Source organism: Scatophagus argus, chromosome 16, assembly GCF_020382885.2.
Source record: "Scatophagus argus isolate fScaArg1 chromosome 16, fScaArg1.pri, whole genome shotgun sequence".
Classification (NCBI taxonomy): domain Eukaryota; kingdom Metazoa; phylum Chordata; class Actinopteri; family Scatophagidae; genus Scatophagus; species Scatophagus argus.
This window is the reverse complement of record NC_058508.1, coordinates 22495301-22513737: the sequence shown is the minus strand read 5'-3', so window position 1 is coordinate 22513737 and position 18437 is coordinate 22495301. Positions and strand designations below refer to the sequence as shown.

General features: G+C 48.6%; 3 protein-coding genes across 4 annotated transcripts; 1 reads left to right on the top strand and 2 right to left on the bottom strand.

Annotated features, from left to right (window-relative positions):
* Positions 1 to 67: 67 nt before the first annotated feature.
* LOC124072823 lies at positions 68 to 2028 on the bottom strand. Its single transcript, XM_046414531.1, has 2 exons — positions 1762 to 2028; positions 68 to 1310 (listed from the first exon to the last, which is right to left on the bottom strand). Exon 2 carries the CDS (start codon positions 1286 to 1288, stop codon positions 410 to 412), a length of 879 nt encoding a protein of 292 aa, XP_046270487.1. The 5' UTR covers positions 1289 to 1310; positions 1762 to 2028; the 3' UTR covers positions 68 to 409.
* A 1489-nt stretch (positions 2029 to 3517) lies between these two features.
* med15 (mediator complex subunit 15) lies at positions 3518 to 13003 on the top strand. Its single transcript, XM_046414532.1, has 18 exons — positions 3518 to 3701; positions 4645 to 4732; positions 4881 to 4932; positions 5074 to 5097; positions 5264 to 5428; positions 5661 to 5908; positions 7044 to 7337; positions 7935 to 8051; positions 9227 to 9379; positions 10155 to 10273; positions 10364 to 10491; positions 10586 to 10720; positions 10934 to 10997; positions 11079 to 11145; positions 11411 to 11568; positions 11776 to 11942; positions 12183 to 12281; positions 12377 to 13003. The coding sequence occupies exons 1-18, from the start codon at positions 3634 to 3636 to the stop codon at positions 12511 to 12513; spliced, it is 2283 nt and encodes a 760-aa protein (XP_046270488.1). The 5' UTR covers positions 3518 to 3633; the 3' UTR covers positions 12514 to 13003.
* Positions 13004 to 13095: 92 nt separating this feature from the next.
* On the bottom strand, positions 13096 to 16784 carry thoc6 (THO complex 6). 2 transcript variants are annotated; one of them, XM_046414529.1, is made up of 13 exons: positions 16628 to 16784; positions 15502 to 15593; positions 15351 to 15415; positions 14975 to 15078; positions 14752 to 14789; positions 14618 to 14666; positions 14452 to 14523; positions 14256 to 14358; positions 14102 to 14151; positions 13938 to 14000; positions 13717 to 13827; positions 13508 to 13636; positions 13096 to 13240 (listed from the first exon to the last, which is right to left on the bottom strand). In XM_046414529.1, the coding sequence occupies exons 1-13, from the start codon at positions 16640 to 16642 to the stop codon at positions 13160 to 13162; spliced, it is 972 nt and encodes a 323-aa protein (XP_046270485.1). In that variant the 5' UTR covers positions 16643 to 16784; the 3' UTR covers positions 13096 to 13159. The 2 variants fall into 2 exon arrangements, with proteins under 2 accessions (XP_046270485.1, XP_046270486.1); XM_046414530.1 differs by lacking the exon at positions 13717 to 13827.
* Positions 16785 to 18437: the final 1653 nt, after the last annotated feature.

The window sequence follows — 18437 nt, the reverse complement described above, 5'->3', positions numbered from 1 at the left end:
CGTGACTTCCTGATTTAAACAGATTTATTTATAGATTTTTAATCAGTTAGTCGGGGCTTTGATCTCGCTTTCGATTGATTCTTTATTGATCATTTATCAATTGTTTTGAATTACTGTGAATATCAATAACAGTTTGACTACCAAAAAAATCACCTGATTTTTATATCTGAGTTTTTGTTGAAGACACTGAACGTGAGAGACTCTGCATGGCCAAAAGTATATGGACAGTCATGTCCAGGTTCAAGTCCCGACATCCACAAGTCAAAAGAGTCAGAACACCCAAGATGTGGAGCCGAGTCCAGGCTGAGGAAAGACACCCACGAGACCAGGACAAGTCCTGGTTTCCGCATCACGTGTCCCACTGTTACATACTTCCGTCCATGCGGGTCCTGGTGTCCGTCGGCCTCCCTCAGGAGACCTTAAAGGAGCCTCGTTGGTGGACCAGATGCTGCAGCTTCTCTCTCACGTCACTGAAGTACTGCTGAATCTCACGCTTCTGCCTGCCGTACCTGCGATCGTAATAAGCCTCGAGATGTTCCTCATGTCTGCCGTACGGACTCATGGGATTCCACTTTGACTCTTCATCCACCAGAAATTGGGCAACAGGCGCCATGTGAACAGCCGTCGCCCTGAAGCTGCACTTGTCTTTTATCACTTTCTCGTGCGATGTGAAAAGCGTCTCCAGGTCGCTCAGGTAAGCAGAGAGGAGTCCCTCCACGGGGTCGCAGGTTTGTATCCCGCCCAGTCTCACCAGGTGGATCAGCACCTGGATGTGGAAGGCTGCCCCGTTCACCCAGGCCTTCAGAGCCTGAGACGACATGTGTCCGTCCCTCAGCATGGAGTGATGACGGCGCTCAGCTGGCACTCGATGCGCTTCACGTCGCTCACCAGCTCGTGCCTGTTCTCTCTTCAGGCACTCGTGGATCTGATCCCAGACCTCGGAGGCCTTCTCCTCAGCAAACACACATCGCAGAGCCTCCTTCGTCTTCTCTTCAGGTGGACTGAAGGAAACGATGTCGATGAAGACGGCGAGGGCCGGAGCTCCGACTCCTGCCAGTTCGGGACTGGACGTGAAGCTGCCCGGCTTCTCCACCAGGTCGGCCGCCTCCATCTTCCTCTTCTCACAGTGTTGTCTCAGGTTGTCTGAAGCAGACAGACCGGTGAACATCTTGATACTCTTGCCGACTCTCAGGTCTGCACCATCTTCGAGACTATTAACAAAATATGTTAAATGTTCCCTCTCGCGCTCCCTCATCCGCTCCTCAGCTCCGCTCAATATACCACCCATCTTCAGTAGAGTCGTCTGTAGTCTCCCAAAGACCAAAAACACAAGAGCACAGGTGTAAGGAAGTGGATGAAACAGCAGTGTAGTTTATGCCGAACAAACAACGCAGTGCACAAAGCAACAAGAGCAGGCACTCAAAGCTGCAGAAAGTTTGTGATTATTATTATCAAGAAACTAAAAATAAAGAATGAAATCTTGAGAATCCACAGTTTGATTGAATGTTCCCTGTTAGTAGAAAACAGTTTGCTGGAGCTGGTTGACACAAACGCTGAACAACATCAGACTGAGAGTCCACCGACTTTAAACTGGTTTGGAAGATTCACTCAAGAATTGAAGAAAGAGATCAACATTTGTCAAACTTGTCCATTAGACAGTCGGGGCAGATCTGACAGAGAGCAGGCGAGAGTCGAAGTCCGAGAAACAGGAAACACAGCACAGGATGAGGGACAGGACAACCAGGCAGACAGGGAACTTACCGAATCTTTCAAAACAGAACAGGAAGCAGACCACAAAGGAACCCAGGACAGGTTTTTAAAACACAATTTTTTCTGTTTCTCCAACAAGACTATGAAGTCAGGACTGATCCAGAGCCTTCACTGAATTGTTCCATAAATAAAGTGATAGACCGGTCACAGACTTCAGCTCAGCTCTGAGTGTAAAGATTTTCCCTCAGCTCAGACAAGTTTGTCCACATGTGACCTCAAGCCTCAGCTGTCAGTATGCTCAAGAGTTTCAAGCAGACTTCAAACTGAAACTTTGAAAGTGAAAGCAAAACCTGCTCAGCACAGACAGACCTGGCTGCAGTCATCACTGAGGCCCAGCCTTACCGGACGGATGGCGCCCCCTGCTGCTCAGCTGCACCAAGAGGCTCCTCAAGGAGCTCACTGGCTGCAACATCGTTTACGTATTTGGAAAGTCACGTAGCAGTTACCTTACAGATTAAGATTAAAAATAAGGATGAAAAGGATAATATTTAGATAAACAAATAAAATCAAATACGAAAAGAAAAGTTTTACATGAAAACCTAATTAAGATTAACAGTAACAACACCACAGTTCAAACAATTGGGAGAATTAAATGCGGACTTTTAAACATTAAGTCTCTATCATCTAAAGATGTTTTGGTAAATGACTTGATATCAGATCATAACATACATTTATTCTGTCTGACTGAAACCTGACTTCGTTCTGAACAGTATGTTTAAATGTCTAAATGAATCCGCTGTCCCCAGTCATACTGATACTCACGTTCCTCGAGACACCGACTGGCGAGGTGGTGTTGCAGCCATATTTGACTCAAGCCTAGCAAGCAGTTCAAAGCCTAAACTCAGTAGTTCACTTGAGAGCCTTATTCTTAGTCTTTCACACCCAACCTGGAAAACAGCCTGTTTATAAGCATATTTTGATTGTTACGGTATACTGTGCCCCCGGTTCATACTCAATTCTCAGAGTTTCTACTGAGTGTGGTCCATAAAATAAATAAAGTAATTATTGTGGGTGATTTTAACATCCATGTGGACAATAACAACGATTGCCTCTGTACAGCATTTATCTTTTAGATTCACTCGGCTTCTGTCAGTGTGTACATAAACTCACTCACTGCTTCAATCACATTCTTGACTTTGTTCTGACATATGACACTGAAATTGAACATTTAATGGTCTTTTATCTGATCATTACTTAATAACTTTCAAATTTCTGCTACCCGATTACAAGCCACTAGGAAACAATTCCTACACTAGATGTTGAGCTCTGTGGCAACAGAAAGAAGTGATACCACCTGCACTTCAGTATCACCGAACACTCACATGCTAAGGCAGAGTCTCTATTGCCCCCTTAAAGAGAAAACAATTAAGCAAAATAGATTAGCGCCATGGTGCAACTCTGAGACTTGCAAATTAAAGCAAAACACAAGAAAACTCTAAAGGAAATGGTGTTCCTTCAAACCAGAGTGATTTCACCTGATTTGGCATGATTGTTTCAAACCATACAGAAAGGCCCCACAGAATACCACAGCAGCCTGCTACTCAGTTAATACTACTCACTACAATTTACATTATTATCATTTTTGCAAACACTTACTAAATAGTTTTGCTGAAGTACAATTTTGAGTGCAGAACAGTTGCTCGGTTTCTTTTATAATGGGACAATATATCTTTACCTGACGGCCAGTTGACAGTGCGTGGGCTCCTCTGACTGAACTGCAGCGAGTCATTCAGTCCAGCAGGGGGCAATAGCGTTCATTAACAAACACGGCAGCCGCCATTTACCTTAGAGAGCGGAACTAGGAAGAGCAGAGGGGAAGCATTGAACTCTTCAAATAAAAGCTTTTCTTAAATAACTTCTGCAATGGACGTTCCGGGACCGGACAGCGACTGGAGGAGCCCTCAGTTCCGACAAAAAGTCGTCGCTCAGATGTGAGAGCTTTTGGTTCAGTGATGTGTTTTTAGCTAAGTCGTTGTTTCTGTTGCGTTAGCCTAACGAGCTAAGCTAACGTTAGCTCGCATGTTTAAAAAAAATAGTAAATTAAGACCAACTTATAAAAACAAATTTAACACAGGTCCACACATATTTCTGAAAGTGCGAAGGCTTTGGTTACACTCTTTAATTTGCCATACTTGCAATTAACAAAACAATGCTTAATGTACATTTCTTCCGCTAACGTTGGTCCATACAGACGGTTAACCGTTCACTTTGTTATAAGCCTGTGAATATTCTCATTCATCCAGGTCATGGTTATCTCAAGGAAATTCAATCGAATGCAACTGGACTTAGTTATTTGTCTTTGAAGACGTTTCACCTCTCGTCCAAGAGGCTTCATCAGTTCATGCTCGCTTGACTAGGCTGGGACTAGTCCCACTAGCTGTGTTTGAGTTCTCCCTTTGAATGTCACCCGTTAATTATGTGCTGAGTGGAGCTGGAGTTTGCAGTTGTGTGTGATTTAATGTCCTCATCGTGTCACACAATCTTAAGTTGCTCTTGTTCATCTGGCGTACGTAACACTTTGTTATTTAGTGGAATATTAGTTTTACACACATTAAACTGTGGAAATACAAATTCTGCAGCAAACCAATCATCTTTGTGGAGACGTGACCAAGATGTTTCCATAAAAACAAAGATGTTTTCGACGTGGGACGTGATTTTGAATTTGTCCGTTCCATGTGTTACTTTGTACGTAAAATATGAATCACAGCTACATTTAACATCAAATTATGAAGTGTATTGTAATCATTATTCATTACTCATCTCCAATGAACGCTTTGTCGATCAAAGATGGATTGTAAAATAAATAAATAACAATGATGATGATTGTTCTCGGTTCTCTTCATCGGTTAATGCAGAGGTTTTGTTTCCCTGCAGTGAGGAGGCCATGAGGAAGGCAGGAACCGCACACACCAAGTCCAGCAATGACATGGAGAACCACGTTTATGTCAAAGCCAAATCCAGAGTAAGTACTGGATCGCTGCGGGAAGTTTTGCAGACCACAGGAAGCTTGTTTTCGAGGAGCAGGTCTTCTTTCAGACAAGACTTTAATGTTGTACAACTTAACTACTTTTCAGCTTTTCTGTGCTGTGATGTCACCGTTTGTTTTTCAGGAGGAGTATTTATCTCTGGTGGCGAGGCTGATCATACACTTCAGAGACATCCGTAAGTACTTGATCTGTGTTTGAAACGTGCACCAACACGTAAGCACTGAGACTCCTGTGGGCAGCTTTGGTCCTGCTCCACACTGACTTTAACAGGAAATCTGGGGGCAGTATGTACTCATACCTCGTGTCTTATTCACAGACAAGAAGACGCTGGGAGGTCCAGGTAAGTGGACTTTATTTTTGTCTCCGTTTGGTTCACTTTTCATTTAGATTTTTCTTTGCTGTGCTCTGTCCTGCTGGACCTGTCACTACCAGACTCATGGTGTTCATGATTTCTGCTGTGCATGTTGGAGCTGCATAATATTGTCTGTTGTTTACCCTCCTGCTAGATCCCGTGAATGCCCTGACTAACCTGACAGGGGTTGGAGGGGGCCCGGGCGCCATTGGTATGGGGCCTCGCCCCACCGGTGCTCCAGTGGGTGGCATGGGGGCCATGGGGCCGATGCAGATAGGCCAGCATGCCATGGCAGGGGTGGCTGGAAACCCACAAGCCAGTGAGTGTGTTTCCTCCATGTGGTGTGTGTTTGCTGTAAATGCACATCTTCAGAGTCGTTCGGCGGATGCTGGCTGCGTCTAGACTGTATATTTTGGCATCAGAGCTGGTCTTTCTTTCAGTCTCCGCTTTGGCACGTTGTGTGTGTGTGTTTGAGACTCCAGAGCGCTCCTCACACTGGTTCCGAGCTGTAGACTGGTGTATCCTTCATCATCTTCTCACTCACTGTGCAGTAGGGGGTCCAGGCCAGATGCCAATGCAGCAGATGGTGCAGCAGCAGCAACAGCAGCAGCAGTCCATCCAGTTCCAGCAGTTCCAGCAGCAGCAACAGAACGCTGCCATCCAGCAGCAGTTCCAGGTGCAGCAGCAGCTGAGGGTGCAGCAGCAGCTGCAGCAGCAGCAGCACCACCAGAACCAGCAACTTCAGCAGCAGCACCAGAACCAGCAGCAGCAGGCACAGAACCAGCAGCAGCAGAACCAGGTATGCTAGCATCACACAGGGACCACTCTGAGTAACAGCTGCATCTAATGCTCCAGGTGTAGAGTGGAAACAGACAGCTTCCCCGTGGTTTTATTGTTGACATCCGGATCGTTCTGTGTTTACTTCAGAGCAAGAGCCACCACTACAGGACAAAATCGGGAGTTTATTTATTCATTTAGTGTTAAAGGGGACATCGGGTAGGACACTGAATTGCAGGGTGAATTCAGTCTACACAGCCGTCATTATTCTGTAGCCATTCCATCATGTGGTCGGCATTTACTTTATGCGATCTGTTAAAGCAGGGCACTCGTCTTTCGCTGTCTTAGTGTTTAAGTGCTTGTATTTCCCAGTAGTACACCGCTTTCATTTTCCACACAGTCCAGCTGAGCTGGATGACAGCCCCCAGACAGGTTCTGTGTCTCTGATTGGTCCGCTTGGCGCCTTCACATTTCCAGCTTGTACTCCTTGTCCTCCTTCTCTCATTAGGATTTGGTGTGTTTATCCAAACAACAGCTCAAAACCCAAAGACGCTTCATTTCAGAAATTACAAAGGTTTTCTTTCTTTCTGTGTTTCTGGAGGAAGATCCATCTCTCTGGGTATTTTCACATGTCACCCTTTTTAAACAAACCAAACTCAGTCCCCTTAAAGTGGACCAAAAAGTGAGCCAACAGAAACGGGACTCAGTTCTTTTTGCTTTCACGTTGCAGGTTCATTTGAAAGAGGGCCCAGTTGTCCTTCTGGTCCTCCTCAGCTCTGATGAGGCCTCAGTCCTCTTTCTGTTCACACTGTAGTTCCTCTGGAGCTCCCAGGCCTTCACTGCTTTGGATTATGGGTAACATCACTTGGAACAAGATGGCAGCTGCTGTATTTTCATCATCCATATTGCTGACATAAAGAAAACTCCTCCTCCTCCTCCACTTGCCATCGTTTCATCAGCCACGTTTCTGTTTTGTTTCATGGAGTGCAGTGTCATGCGATCGACCTACAGCCAACCTAACGGGCTAAAATACGGTGGAAGGTTAAGTGAACCGCTCTGCAAACTGAGACCACCTCCCTTCCTGAGTGTGTTTTCCTTTACTGGGGATGAAGAAGTGATCTCACCTAATGCTCTTCCTTCCCACACTGTGTCTGCAGATGCACCAGACAAGGATTCAGCAGCAGCAGATGGTGCAGCTGCAGTTCCAGCAGCAGCAGGCCCAGGCCCAGGCCCAGGCCCAGTCCATCCAGCACATGGTTCAGCAGCAGCAGCAGCAGGTCCAGGCCCAGCCGCAGCCTCAGCCGAGTCAGATGCCTCCACACTCTCAGCAGCAGCAGGCCGGCATGGTGCCGCAGTCTCTGGCCAGCCAGATGGCGTCCGCTCAGCACATTCCCATCAACTCACTCAGTCAGCAGCAGCAGCAGCAACAGCTGAAGATGCAGGCCTTCCAGGTGAGACTGCATGGACCTGGATCTCTGCAGGCTGCAGCGGTCAGGGACATCGCTGATGGTTTGTCCCCACCTATCAGCATTGCGATGTGATAGAACACAATTTCATAATTCCAGAAGCTGCGATCAAAACCACAGTTAAGCTGCCTTTGAACACACACACACACACACACACACACACGCTGCATCCTGGATCGTAATCACACGTTATTTTCCGTTTGGTTCGGTGCTGATGCGCAGGAACACACACGCACACACCTTCTGTTTTCACCGGCTTATTAATACCAGAAGTGCAGCTTTATCACAGGGCTCATTCATAAGACCACAGCACAGAGTTGTGGAAACTATGGAAACGATGCACCATCTCGTCTCATCGCACTGGCGCTAAATGGCAGGTTAACACCAGTGCGACCGGCACGTTGAGAGTAGATTCACGTTTCAACTCGTCCCAAACCCAAGAAACACGTGATTCAACAAGAACCAAATCAGCGAATGTGTCAGGACGCACTGCCAGCCTCTGAATCGCCACGAGGGTCCCAGTAGTCCTGTTTACCTGCCCTTCTGCTTGCATGCTTTGCCCTGTGTGTGTGTGTGTGAAAGCAGGCCCGTGCAGCCCTGCAGCAGCAGCAGGTCCAGCAGGCGCAGCAGCAAGCCGCTCAACAAGCCGCAGCGCAGGCGCAGCTCAACGCAGCTGCTGCAGCCGCCGCTCCTGGACAGGTGAGACCGCAGCCGCCTCAGACTCAGGTGCTTTCTATGTAACCCTGTCGCATCACTGCGCCCTGTTTGCCTGCACTCCTTTCACTCATTCCTGTCATACTGTGACTACGCAGGTGTGAAATGTCAGCCGTCCGTCTGGTGTTTACTCAGGGTTTACAGCCGTCTCCACCTCGGAGGACAGTCGGTCCCGCGAGCCGCGTTTCTGTTCCGAACGGGAACCTGTTTAATAGCACACAAACAAGTTGAATCCGTTCCCTGAATCGAGGTGTTGGGCTTCGTGAACCTTCACGTTGTCAGCTACCTTCACTAATGAGGAGACACAGACAGGAAAGCAGAGGCAGACCTGTGCTCTCAGATTTTCAGAATAAATGTCTCTGAACATGAAGACTTCACAACATAAGACAAGACGAGACAGCTTTATTTGTACAGCCCAATTTTACATACAGTTTGTCTCAAAGGGCGTAACATAACATCAGCAACATCCTCTGAACTTCGACCCTCACATCGCCTGAGGAAAAACTCCCAGAAGAACCTTTAACAGGAAACACTGGGAGAAACCTCAGGGTGAGCAGCAGAGGAGGGATCCCTCACCCAGGACGGGCAGGAAAACAGTTAACAACATGAGATATGGAACAGATGGGGAATGTTCAGTCAGGGGAGAGCTGACGGAGGCTGACGGAGGCTGATGGAGGGCAGGCTGGGCCCTGAACAGGGAAAGCAGGAGCAGCAGGTTGGTTGATGAGCAGGGACGGCAGGCAGGGCAGAAGCACAGGGAACACAAATAAAATCTGTTGTTTCTCTCGGGGGGCTTGAGGGGTTCTGATGACGCCCCCCCCCCCCCGAAATAAACCTGCCGGTGGTGTCACATAGACTATGTCCATGTCTTACAATCTGTCCCGAGGCCAAACTCCAGCTGTGTCCAGCCTCCATAACGTCTGCGTCTCTGTGTGCGGGCTTGTGCTGCTGTCTCTGAGAGGAAAATTTTTGTTTTAGTGAGGACTTCATGCTTTGTGGGGACATTGGTCCTCATTTCTTCAGAGGACTATTAGAATGAGATCAGGGCGGGTCCTCACAGCTGTGGAGAGACAGACGTGTTTGTGTGCATGTGCTGCAGTGTGTGTCTGCTCTCGTCTGCTCACCTGTCCTGTTGTGTCTCTGGTGTGTGTCCTCTGAAGTTGGTCCGTCCTGGGATGCAGATTCCAGCCCGGCTGCCTCGAGCCACCATGAACCCCTCCATACCTCCCCCAAACGCTGCCGCCGCCGCCGCCGCCGCTGCTGCCGCCGCTGCTAATGCCACCCCGGTGGGAGGACAGCTGATGACCCAGCAGGTATTTATCCCTGGCCTGACCTGTGAGCCGTCCCTGTCCCGTCCACAGTGTGCTTCTGTCTGCTGGTGCCTTTCACCTCATCGTGTCCTGCTGATGTCACCAGCAATTCAATTTTACTTAAAGTGCAATTCATAACAGAGTTATCTCAAGTCACTCTACAGGTGTGTAAACAACACATTCAGAAGAAGAGAGTCAGAGGGAAACAGGTCCCAGGGCAAAACCCCACACTGAGTCAGCATTTGGCCACAGTGGAGACCAAAAACTTCCTTTTAACAGGCAGGAACCTCCAGCAGAACCAGACTCAGTGTAGACGGCCTTCTGCTGTGACCGCCTGGGAGGGAGAGGGGGGAGAGGAGACGGGAGAGAGACAGGGAGATGGAGAGGGAGAGAGGAGAGACAGGAGAGGGAGAGAGGAGAGACAGGAGAGGGGGAGAGGAGAGACAGGAGGGGGGGGGGGGGGGGGGGCAGGGAGGATAGAGAGAACAGTGCAGAGAGGAGCAGCAGGATCCAGGCAGGGCCATGGAGAGGGTTCTGGATCCAGCAGCGGTACCAGGCCTCAGGAGGGTGGGGTAGGAGATTCTGGATCCAGCAACAGGCTCCGGAAGTGCTGAGAAAAGATGGAGCACAAGAGCTCCGGGGGAGAGGACGAGTTAGTCTGTCTGTCCAGCTCAGCGAGCAGCAGCGAGTGCTTTTCACTCTCAGGTGAATCTGCTGCCTCTCCTCCTCTGATTGGTTAATTCTCCCTCTCTTCTCGTCCAATCACTTTTCTCCACAGGTACAGCAACATCCAATGATGTCGTCACCCTCACCGGTGCAGGTCCAGACGCCACAGGCGATGCCTCCCCCTCCCCAGCCGTCGCCTCAGCCCCCCACTTCACAGCCTAACTCAGCCAGGTATGACAGCTGCTCACCTGTGGAGCTTCACATGACACAAACCCTGACGATGAGAGTGACTTTAAAATCCTTCCTGCTTCCTGTCTTCAGCTCTGGTCCCACTCCATCTCCGGGGGGTTTCCAGCCCAGCCCGTCCCCACAGCCTTCGCAGAGTCCGGCCACCGCCCGAACCCCTCAGAACTACGGCGTCCCCTCTCCAGGACCGCTCAACACGCCAGGTACGCCCCCGGTCCAAAGAGGGATTAGAGAGTAACAGGCAATGCAGTCAGCTGTCCTCAGCTGCCTCTTTTCTGTCCCCATCCCGTCCTGCAGGTAACCCCAGCTCAGTGATGAGTCCAGCTGGAGCCACGTCCCTGGAGGACCAGCAGTACATGGAGAAACTCAAGCAGCTGTCCAAGTACATCGAGCCTCTGCGTCGGATGATCAACAAGATCGACAAAAATGAAGGTCGGCCTGATTGACTAAATTGATCGGCAGCTCCTTTGATTATTGATTATCGCAGGAGTCCGTATCTCTTTGGGAATTTGGGCTGTTGGTCAGACAGGAAAGATGTTTGACCAAGTGATGGTCAGAATCACTGACAGAGAATAGATTAGCCGTGTCTCTTTAACGTCCGGTTCCAGTAAAGGAATATTCCCATATTTTTTGTCCTGTTCACAGACAGAAAGAAGGACCTGAGTAAGATGAAGAGTCTGTTGAATATCCTGACTGATCCAAACACCAGGTAACAGCTGATCGCCCTCGTCCTCACTCGTCATCAGCAGCGATTCGCTTCATTAACTCGTCTGTGTCCTCTGACCTGCAGGTGTCCCCTGAAGACGCTGCAGAAGTGTGAGATAGCTTTAGAGAAGCTGAAGAACGACATGGCTGTGGTGAGTCTCTGTGTTTTTGTCTTTTATTTTGGTTTTGGTCACAGAAACGTGGTGGACAGTGTCTCAGCCTCCACATGTCCCCGTGTGCTGTCTGCTGAGACAAAACAAAGCGTGCGGTCAGACGAGGTTGTGTGTCTTTCACAAAACGATTCCACGTGAGTTCTGATCAGCTCGGTCTTCGTTCAGGCTGTGAGAGCGCCCTCTGTTGGACTGTGAGGCAAACTGCTAAATGCTTTTGAAATGAATGTTTGATTTGTGGTTGCAGCCGACGCCCCCTCCCCCCCCGGTGGCCACCAAGCAGCAGTATTTGTGTCAGCCGCTGCTGGACGCCGTCATGGCCAACATCCGCTCTCCAGTCTTCAACCACTCCCTGTACCGAACCTTTGCCCCCGCCATGACCGCCATCCACGGACCCCCCATCACGTACGTCCCTGCTGCGCAGCATCACACACGACAGAAAGCCAAAGTAAGCCGTTTCTTGGTCGGGTCAGAGTTTGTTCTGGGCGAACTGAGCCTTTAACGGCAGGCCTGACGTCATCACTTAAAAACGATAACAGTGGCAGAAACGCGGTAAAGACGGTTTCAGAAAGAACCTGTAGCACCAGTAAACATCGCCTGTCTCGTCTTCAGGGGTCCCAGCGTCTCTGGCAGGAAGAGGAAGCACGAGGAGGACGAGCGGCAGACCGTCTCCAACATCCTGCAGGGGGAGGTCGCTCGCCTCGACGTCAAGTTCCTCGTCAACCTGGATCCTTCGTACTGCAGCAACAACGGCACCGTGCACCTCGTCTGCAAGCTGGGTGAGTGTCACACCTGAATCTGACCTGAACCCAACCAGAACCTGTGTCTGCCAGACCTGAACCTGCCCGTCCTGCTCAGCCTTTGACAGTTGCTGCACTTTGATGTTGTGTTTCTGGACCGGAATGCGGTTGTGATCAGATCTCGGTATGCAGATCAGTTGGTTTTAGCTGGACGTGGACGCGGTGAGATCAGCGCTCTGAGGTCCAGATGTGACCCGGTTGTGTCTGTTGTGTCCTCAGATGATAAAAACCTTCCCAGCGTTCCTCCTCTGCAGCTCAGCGTTCCTGCTGATTATCCCGATCAGAGTCCACACTGGGCCGACGATGGCGACCAGTACGGTGAGACACGTCGGAATGATTTCAGACCAGTGGACACATGGTCACCTGTACCTGATCACCTGACCTCCTGTCTGCGTGCGTGTTTGTTTCAGCAGGTGCGAACAGCTTCCTGCAGTCGGTCCACAGAAACATGACGTCCAAACTGCTGCAGCTGCCAGACAAACATTCGGTGACGGAGCTGCTCAACACGTGGGCTCAGAGCGTCCGGCAGGCGTGTCTGTCTGCTGCCTGAGGCCCCGCCCACCTGACACACACGGCCTGGTGTAGGTGTGAAGCTTCTTCCAAATGTTAAAGGACTGTTGCAGATAAAACTGCTCAGCTGGTTTTTGTAGTGTGAGGTTGTCGGGCTGACGTCGTGCGGTCTGATCCTGATGTGATTCCTAATGAATTCTGGGTAATTTAAAGTTTTTTCAAACTGTGGCTGAGGGAGCTGCTCAAACATCCACCATGTTTTTGTTGACTTTTGTTGTCCCCTCTGAAGTCCTTCAGTCACAGAGCAGCAGTTTGTATGGAACCTTTATTTTACCAGCATGTCAACAGCTCAACTGTCATTTGTCCTGACAATATTCTGTGCCCTGAATGCAACACATGCTTCTGTTTATTTAGATGGAATGAGTTTGTTTTGTACCACAGAAGACTTGTTTATATGCTTTGCTTTCCAGAGACAAAAATATTCATGTATTTGTTTTGCCGTCATGAATAAAACTTTCAGTTCAACCTTTTCATCGTTTCAGTTGCTGACGGAGAAGTAAGCTGCTAAATACTCAGATCTCAGCTGATCCCGACTGGGCGGGTCGGGAATAAACAGTCTGGATACAATCAGATTCAAATATTTTATTTTCACACTAAATGGTAGAAAAGCAGTGAGGTGAAGACTGTCAGAAGCTGAGTGAAAAGGCTCTGTACGACAGGTTGGTGAACACGTCGATGTGATCGCTGCTGCCCCCTGCTGTCAGCACCTGCACAAACACGAAACACACAATCACTGCAAACTTGAGCGTATCAGATGAACACATCTTGGCTTTTTAACTTGTTTTATTTGCCTCACTGGGACCTGAAATGTTTCATCCCAACTCCCGTGCTTTGTGTGCTCTTTAAATAAAGTTTGTTCTAATTATTGATATTGGCATAGCATGAAGGCACCCAAATCCAACCAGACTTTGCCACAGTTTGCTGTCATTGGTAGATGCTGTACAGCAGTGGACGTGATGCATTCACTGTCTCACCCTGTGCTCCGTGCTGTTGGTGTTGAGCTGCAGCGTGTTGAGGCTCTGTGGTGTGCAGGGAATCTGAGCTTTGACTTCTCCACCCAGCAGACAGTGAGACACAAACGGACCCTCACCCACAGCCAGGATCTGCAGACAAGGAGGACGTTAGTGCACGCGCACACACACACACACACACACACACACACAGTGTAAGACAGCAAGCTGACCATGTCCTGGTGGAAGGTAACTTGTCTCTGGCAGCCTGTCAGAGGGAAGACGGAGGTCGGAGACAGAGAGCGGAGATGCCACAGAGACAAAGACGGACCTCCTCCACACAGCTGAACACAAAAACACACAGTTTGAAGGATTGTTACTGTTCTCAGCACTAACCCTAACCCCCCATCGTACAAGGACTGCGGTGAGACGAGAGACGCCGGTGTTTCCTTACCATCCAGTCGGAGTCGGTGGTCACGCAGCTGATCCACTTTCCGTACTGAGGCCGAGCACAGCTCTGAAACACACCGCGCTCCCTTTAATTCAAACGCAATGAGGTCTGACCGCCACTCACATCGAGGAACAACAACAGGAAAGAAACGACAAACGTTTCCTCACCTCGTACTTGTAGATCTCGATGCAGTGAACCGACTGGCCCGTCCTGCTGTCTGAAGGACAGGAAATCGTCACGATTAAAGCATCTTCTCTTCCTGTTTTACAAACACAAACCTGAAGCTCATTCACGCTTTGATGTCATCTCAGACTCGCTCACCCCAGATCCTCACGGCTCCGTCCTCCCCCCCTGACAGGATCTCGGCCTCCCTGTCTCTCACACTCACACAGTGGACGTAGTCTGAGTGACCCTGAAGGACCGACTGGAGACAAGAGACAGTCGGTTTAGCTCAACACGCTCCTCAGGATTCCACAACTTCAAAACTACGACAGACCAACACAGGACTTCAGCACACCTTGAAGACCCCGCGTTCCAGGTCCAGGATGTGGATGTTGTTGTCTCCTCCACCAACTACAAGACTGTTGTCCTGAAACATACAGTGGGAGAAAGCTCAGCAGAAGTGGGACAGACAGGAAACATGGACTCATTTTAAAGTCAGTTCATTGTTTGTCCGGACTCACTCTGGGGTTGATGATCATCGCGTTGATCTCAGGGATCTCCAGACTGGATCTGAGGACAAAGACACAGCAAAGACGTCAGTACCTCCAGTCAGCAAGACGGACCAACAGTAAGTGCACAGCGGGTCGTCTCTCACTTGTAGTTGGGTCTCTTTGTCCACACAGGTTTGACATTCTGAGGGAAAAGTAATCAAATATCAGATGAAACCTTCACAGGCTGCAGATCAGAGCCTGACCGAGTCGCCGTCGCCATCTTGGTTCGGGCCAAGTTGGAGCATAATTTACAAAACGAACATCGCGTTGTAAATCAATCTGCACCTCGACGAGGAGCCGTCATGGCCTGAATTCAAAGTGAGTCACCTTCTTGATGAGTTCGGTCCAGCTCCAGGCGCTGATCTCCCCATTTCCCGCACTCAGGAGGTGACAGTCGGTGGACAGGAGAGAGAAAACGGGGCCTTCGTGAGCTGAAAGGACAAATCGAACCTCATTACAGCACCGGCAGCATCAGCTGTAGTCCAGCTCCAACCGGCTGGCCTCACGGTGACGTCTGTGGCCCCGGGTTCTCCGGCTCAGAGCCTGCCTTCTGTGGCTAACTGCCAACCCACTGAGCCAAGGTTTTTGTGTTTGGAGAAAATTCCTTAAAATCCTAATGACAATATTTCATTGTTATAAAGGCAATAAAAAGCATTGCCACACATCACAACTGATCTGGGAACAGAACAGCTCCTTGACTCACCTGTGAACGTGAGGACAGGTTTGTGACTCAGGCTGGTGGCGTCTGGACTCAGAGCTGCAGACAGGCTGAAACACACTCATTATCAATAACACATCATCCTCCTCATCCTCGTCCGTCACACCAGCCCCTCCCTCGGCTGCTGTCATCTCACCTGAAGATCGCGATCTCTCCATAGTTGTTCCCAGCTGCCAGAAATCGACCGCAGGGAGAAAAACTCTGAGAGAAGACGGACATGTGGAGGAGCTGCAGAGACAACATCTTCATCGTCATCATCGTCATCATCATCATCACATTTCTCAGCCTGTGCAGACACTGCGTTCTGCTCTCTGAGGAACTGGACACACAGCTGAGCTCACTCTTTATTTAAAGGGCAGAGAAAACAGCACATTCCTCCTGAACACCTCAAACGCATCCCATCCGATCTGCTGAGGAACCCTCAGGAACCCTCAGGAACCTTCAGATGTTTAGGACGCAGCCATAAGCAGACAGATGATCTCTGATGATGAGCCCTGACATTAAACACATCTCACTGTATTTCATTAAGGCACTATGAATTGGCCCTGTGACTAAATGCGCTTTATGAAGAAAGCCATCTTTAGAATAACGTTTAAAGAGGATACAGCATGTGGCAAACAGACTCATTTTATTTGATTTCTCTCTGCTTGCGCATTTGATTTTTTTGAAATAGCAAAAATGTTGTTTTCACCGGGGCTTTACAAACCGCATCCCTGTGAAACTGTACTTCAACCTCTAGAAGAAACCCTTTTAGTCTTTAGGTTACAGAATATAGGACGACACTACGACGCGTGGACAAAATGTGCCGGCCTGTCTTCTTCGGTCACGTTGGCTCCCTCTGCTGGTCGTATGGAGGAAGTGACGCCAGGTAACGATAGGTAACGATAGCGCCATCCGGATCTCGATGTGGAAAAAGACTGCAAAACCACAAACAGAATCAGACTGCATGCGCACAAACCGCCTGCTAACTGAGCCGCCAGGTTCTCCGTAAGGCTAAAGTGTGTTTCGACTCGCTGTGCTGCGAGACAAAACGCGAGCTTCAGCAGACTTGTGGACGCGTCCTCCTCTGACGGACAGCCAAACGGATTAAAATCAGTGTGTGTTCATGCATTCGGTCAAAGCGTCGCAGCTAAGAAAGAAGAAAAGTTTCTGACGACGACAACACAACAAGGAGCGCGCGCGGAGCCCGAAAGCGCGAGCGGATCTGAGTCTGAAACGTCAGCCTGTGAACAAAAACTTGAACAAAAACCATAAAGTTTCACCTCAACGGGGCCCATCGTCCGGTTCCTCCAAAACTGCCGCTCAAAGCCCGGAGTTAAAGCACAACAATCACGAACGACGCGAAGGAGGGAAGGAGTTCAAAACGGGCGACGGAATATGACGTCCTCGCCGACGCACGGGGTTCTGGGACATGTAGGACAGATTCAAAATCCCTCCGCTTCGTTCAGCACGTGATAGCTAAACGTGAAAGAAATGAACATTTTTTCTTTTATCATATTCACGACTTCCCAAATGTGCAGCACGTCAGCGTGCTGGTTGGTTTGATGTTAACGAGCTGATTCCTTTAATGCTCACACAGACCGTAAAGCAGCAGTGAGCGGATCCCATTCATTCATTAGTGAGTTTAAACGAAGACGTCTTTGCGTCAGTTTGACTTCAGTCTTAATTGGGTGAGTGAGGTTTAAAAAACAGAGAAATGTAAATGAATTGCTGTGTGAAGCATCATCACATTTTCTCTCAGGTTTTTACAGTTTGTCACGTCAAGTTGGAAGAAATGACTGCACGACAAACTGCATGTGTGCACCGTGTGAGAAAATATGTCAGTTTTTCACAAAATGAAAGTACGTATTAAAAACAGCAACTCCCCCAACTTATTGTTGGATTTAAACTGAGACACGACGAAAGAGCAGCTCTGAAAATACAAAACATTTCTCTTTTCAAAAGCAAGTAAACATCTAAATACTTTTGCATGTTTATCTGATTTATTCATCTGTTTGAAAGCAATTCCATGTAAAAAACCCCCACATTCTTCTTGTCCACAGTCTGTCTCATGTTGTCTCCAGCTGACCTGCTGTGTGTGTGTGTGTGTGTGTGTGTGTGTTCGATGACTTCTGTCTGTCTGAGAACGTCAGCTGCACTGATGATCCCAACCTAATTATCCTTAAAGGTGCAATCTGTAGAATCTGATGGACAGGTGTGCAGAAAACTTTGGGGACCCCTGGGGGTCGGGGCGGGTGTCGTGACGCTTTCAGAAGATTTCATCCACAGACATTATTTTTTGGCCAGATTGCCCTCATTAATCCAGCGGTATCAAGAAATCCAGGAAGCGTCCTTAAGCTCCAGTTTGTGCTGTGTACTTCTGAATAAAGAAAACTGTCTTCATCCAGTGCAGCAGATGACAAGCTGCCACATGTTAATTCACAGCAGCACATCAGTGAAGTCCTGGACGTATTTCTGCTGTTGCTCCTGATGTTTTCCACCAACTCTCAGCTGATTCATCTGCTGATTATTTTCTCCATCAATCCACTGATTGTTTGCTTTGTCAAACTGTTCATTTGCACTATACTCCACCCTGCACTACCTCACTTTTAGACTACCTCCAGAAACATATTTATTTTACTTATCTTATTTTATTTTGTGTTACCTTATTTTATTTTATTCTTCTGTTATATGTTACTTGTTATGTTCTATGTATGCACCAATCACCAAGACAAATTCCTAGTAATGTGAAACCTCTTCACTTAAGATTAAAGATTTAAAGATTAAAGTGACATATTTTGTCATTGGAGGGAACTCACTCCAACGAAATTTGTGCTCTGCATTTAACCCACCCAAGTGACGTGCACACACACACACAGCAAAAGCAGTGGGGGTTAGGTACCTTGCTCAAGGGTACCTCAGCCATGGACACCGGGATGGGGAATCGAACTTACAATGGCAATAAAGTCTTTCTGATTTCTGACGTGGACCCAAAGTGACTCCTTCACAGAGTTTGTTCAGTCCTAAGCTCAACATGATCACATCCACATGGAAGTTCAGTCGTGCAAACAGGACCTGACTGAGCAGGAGGAG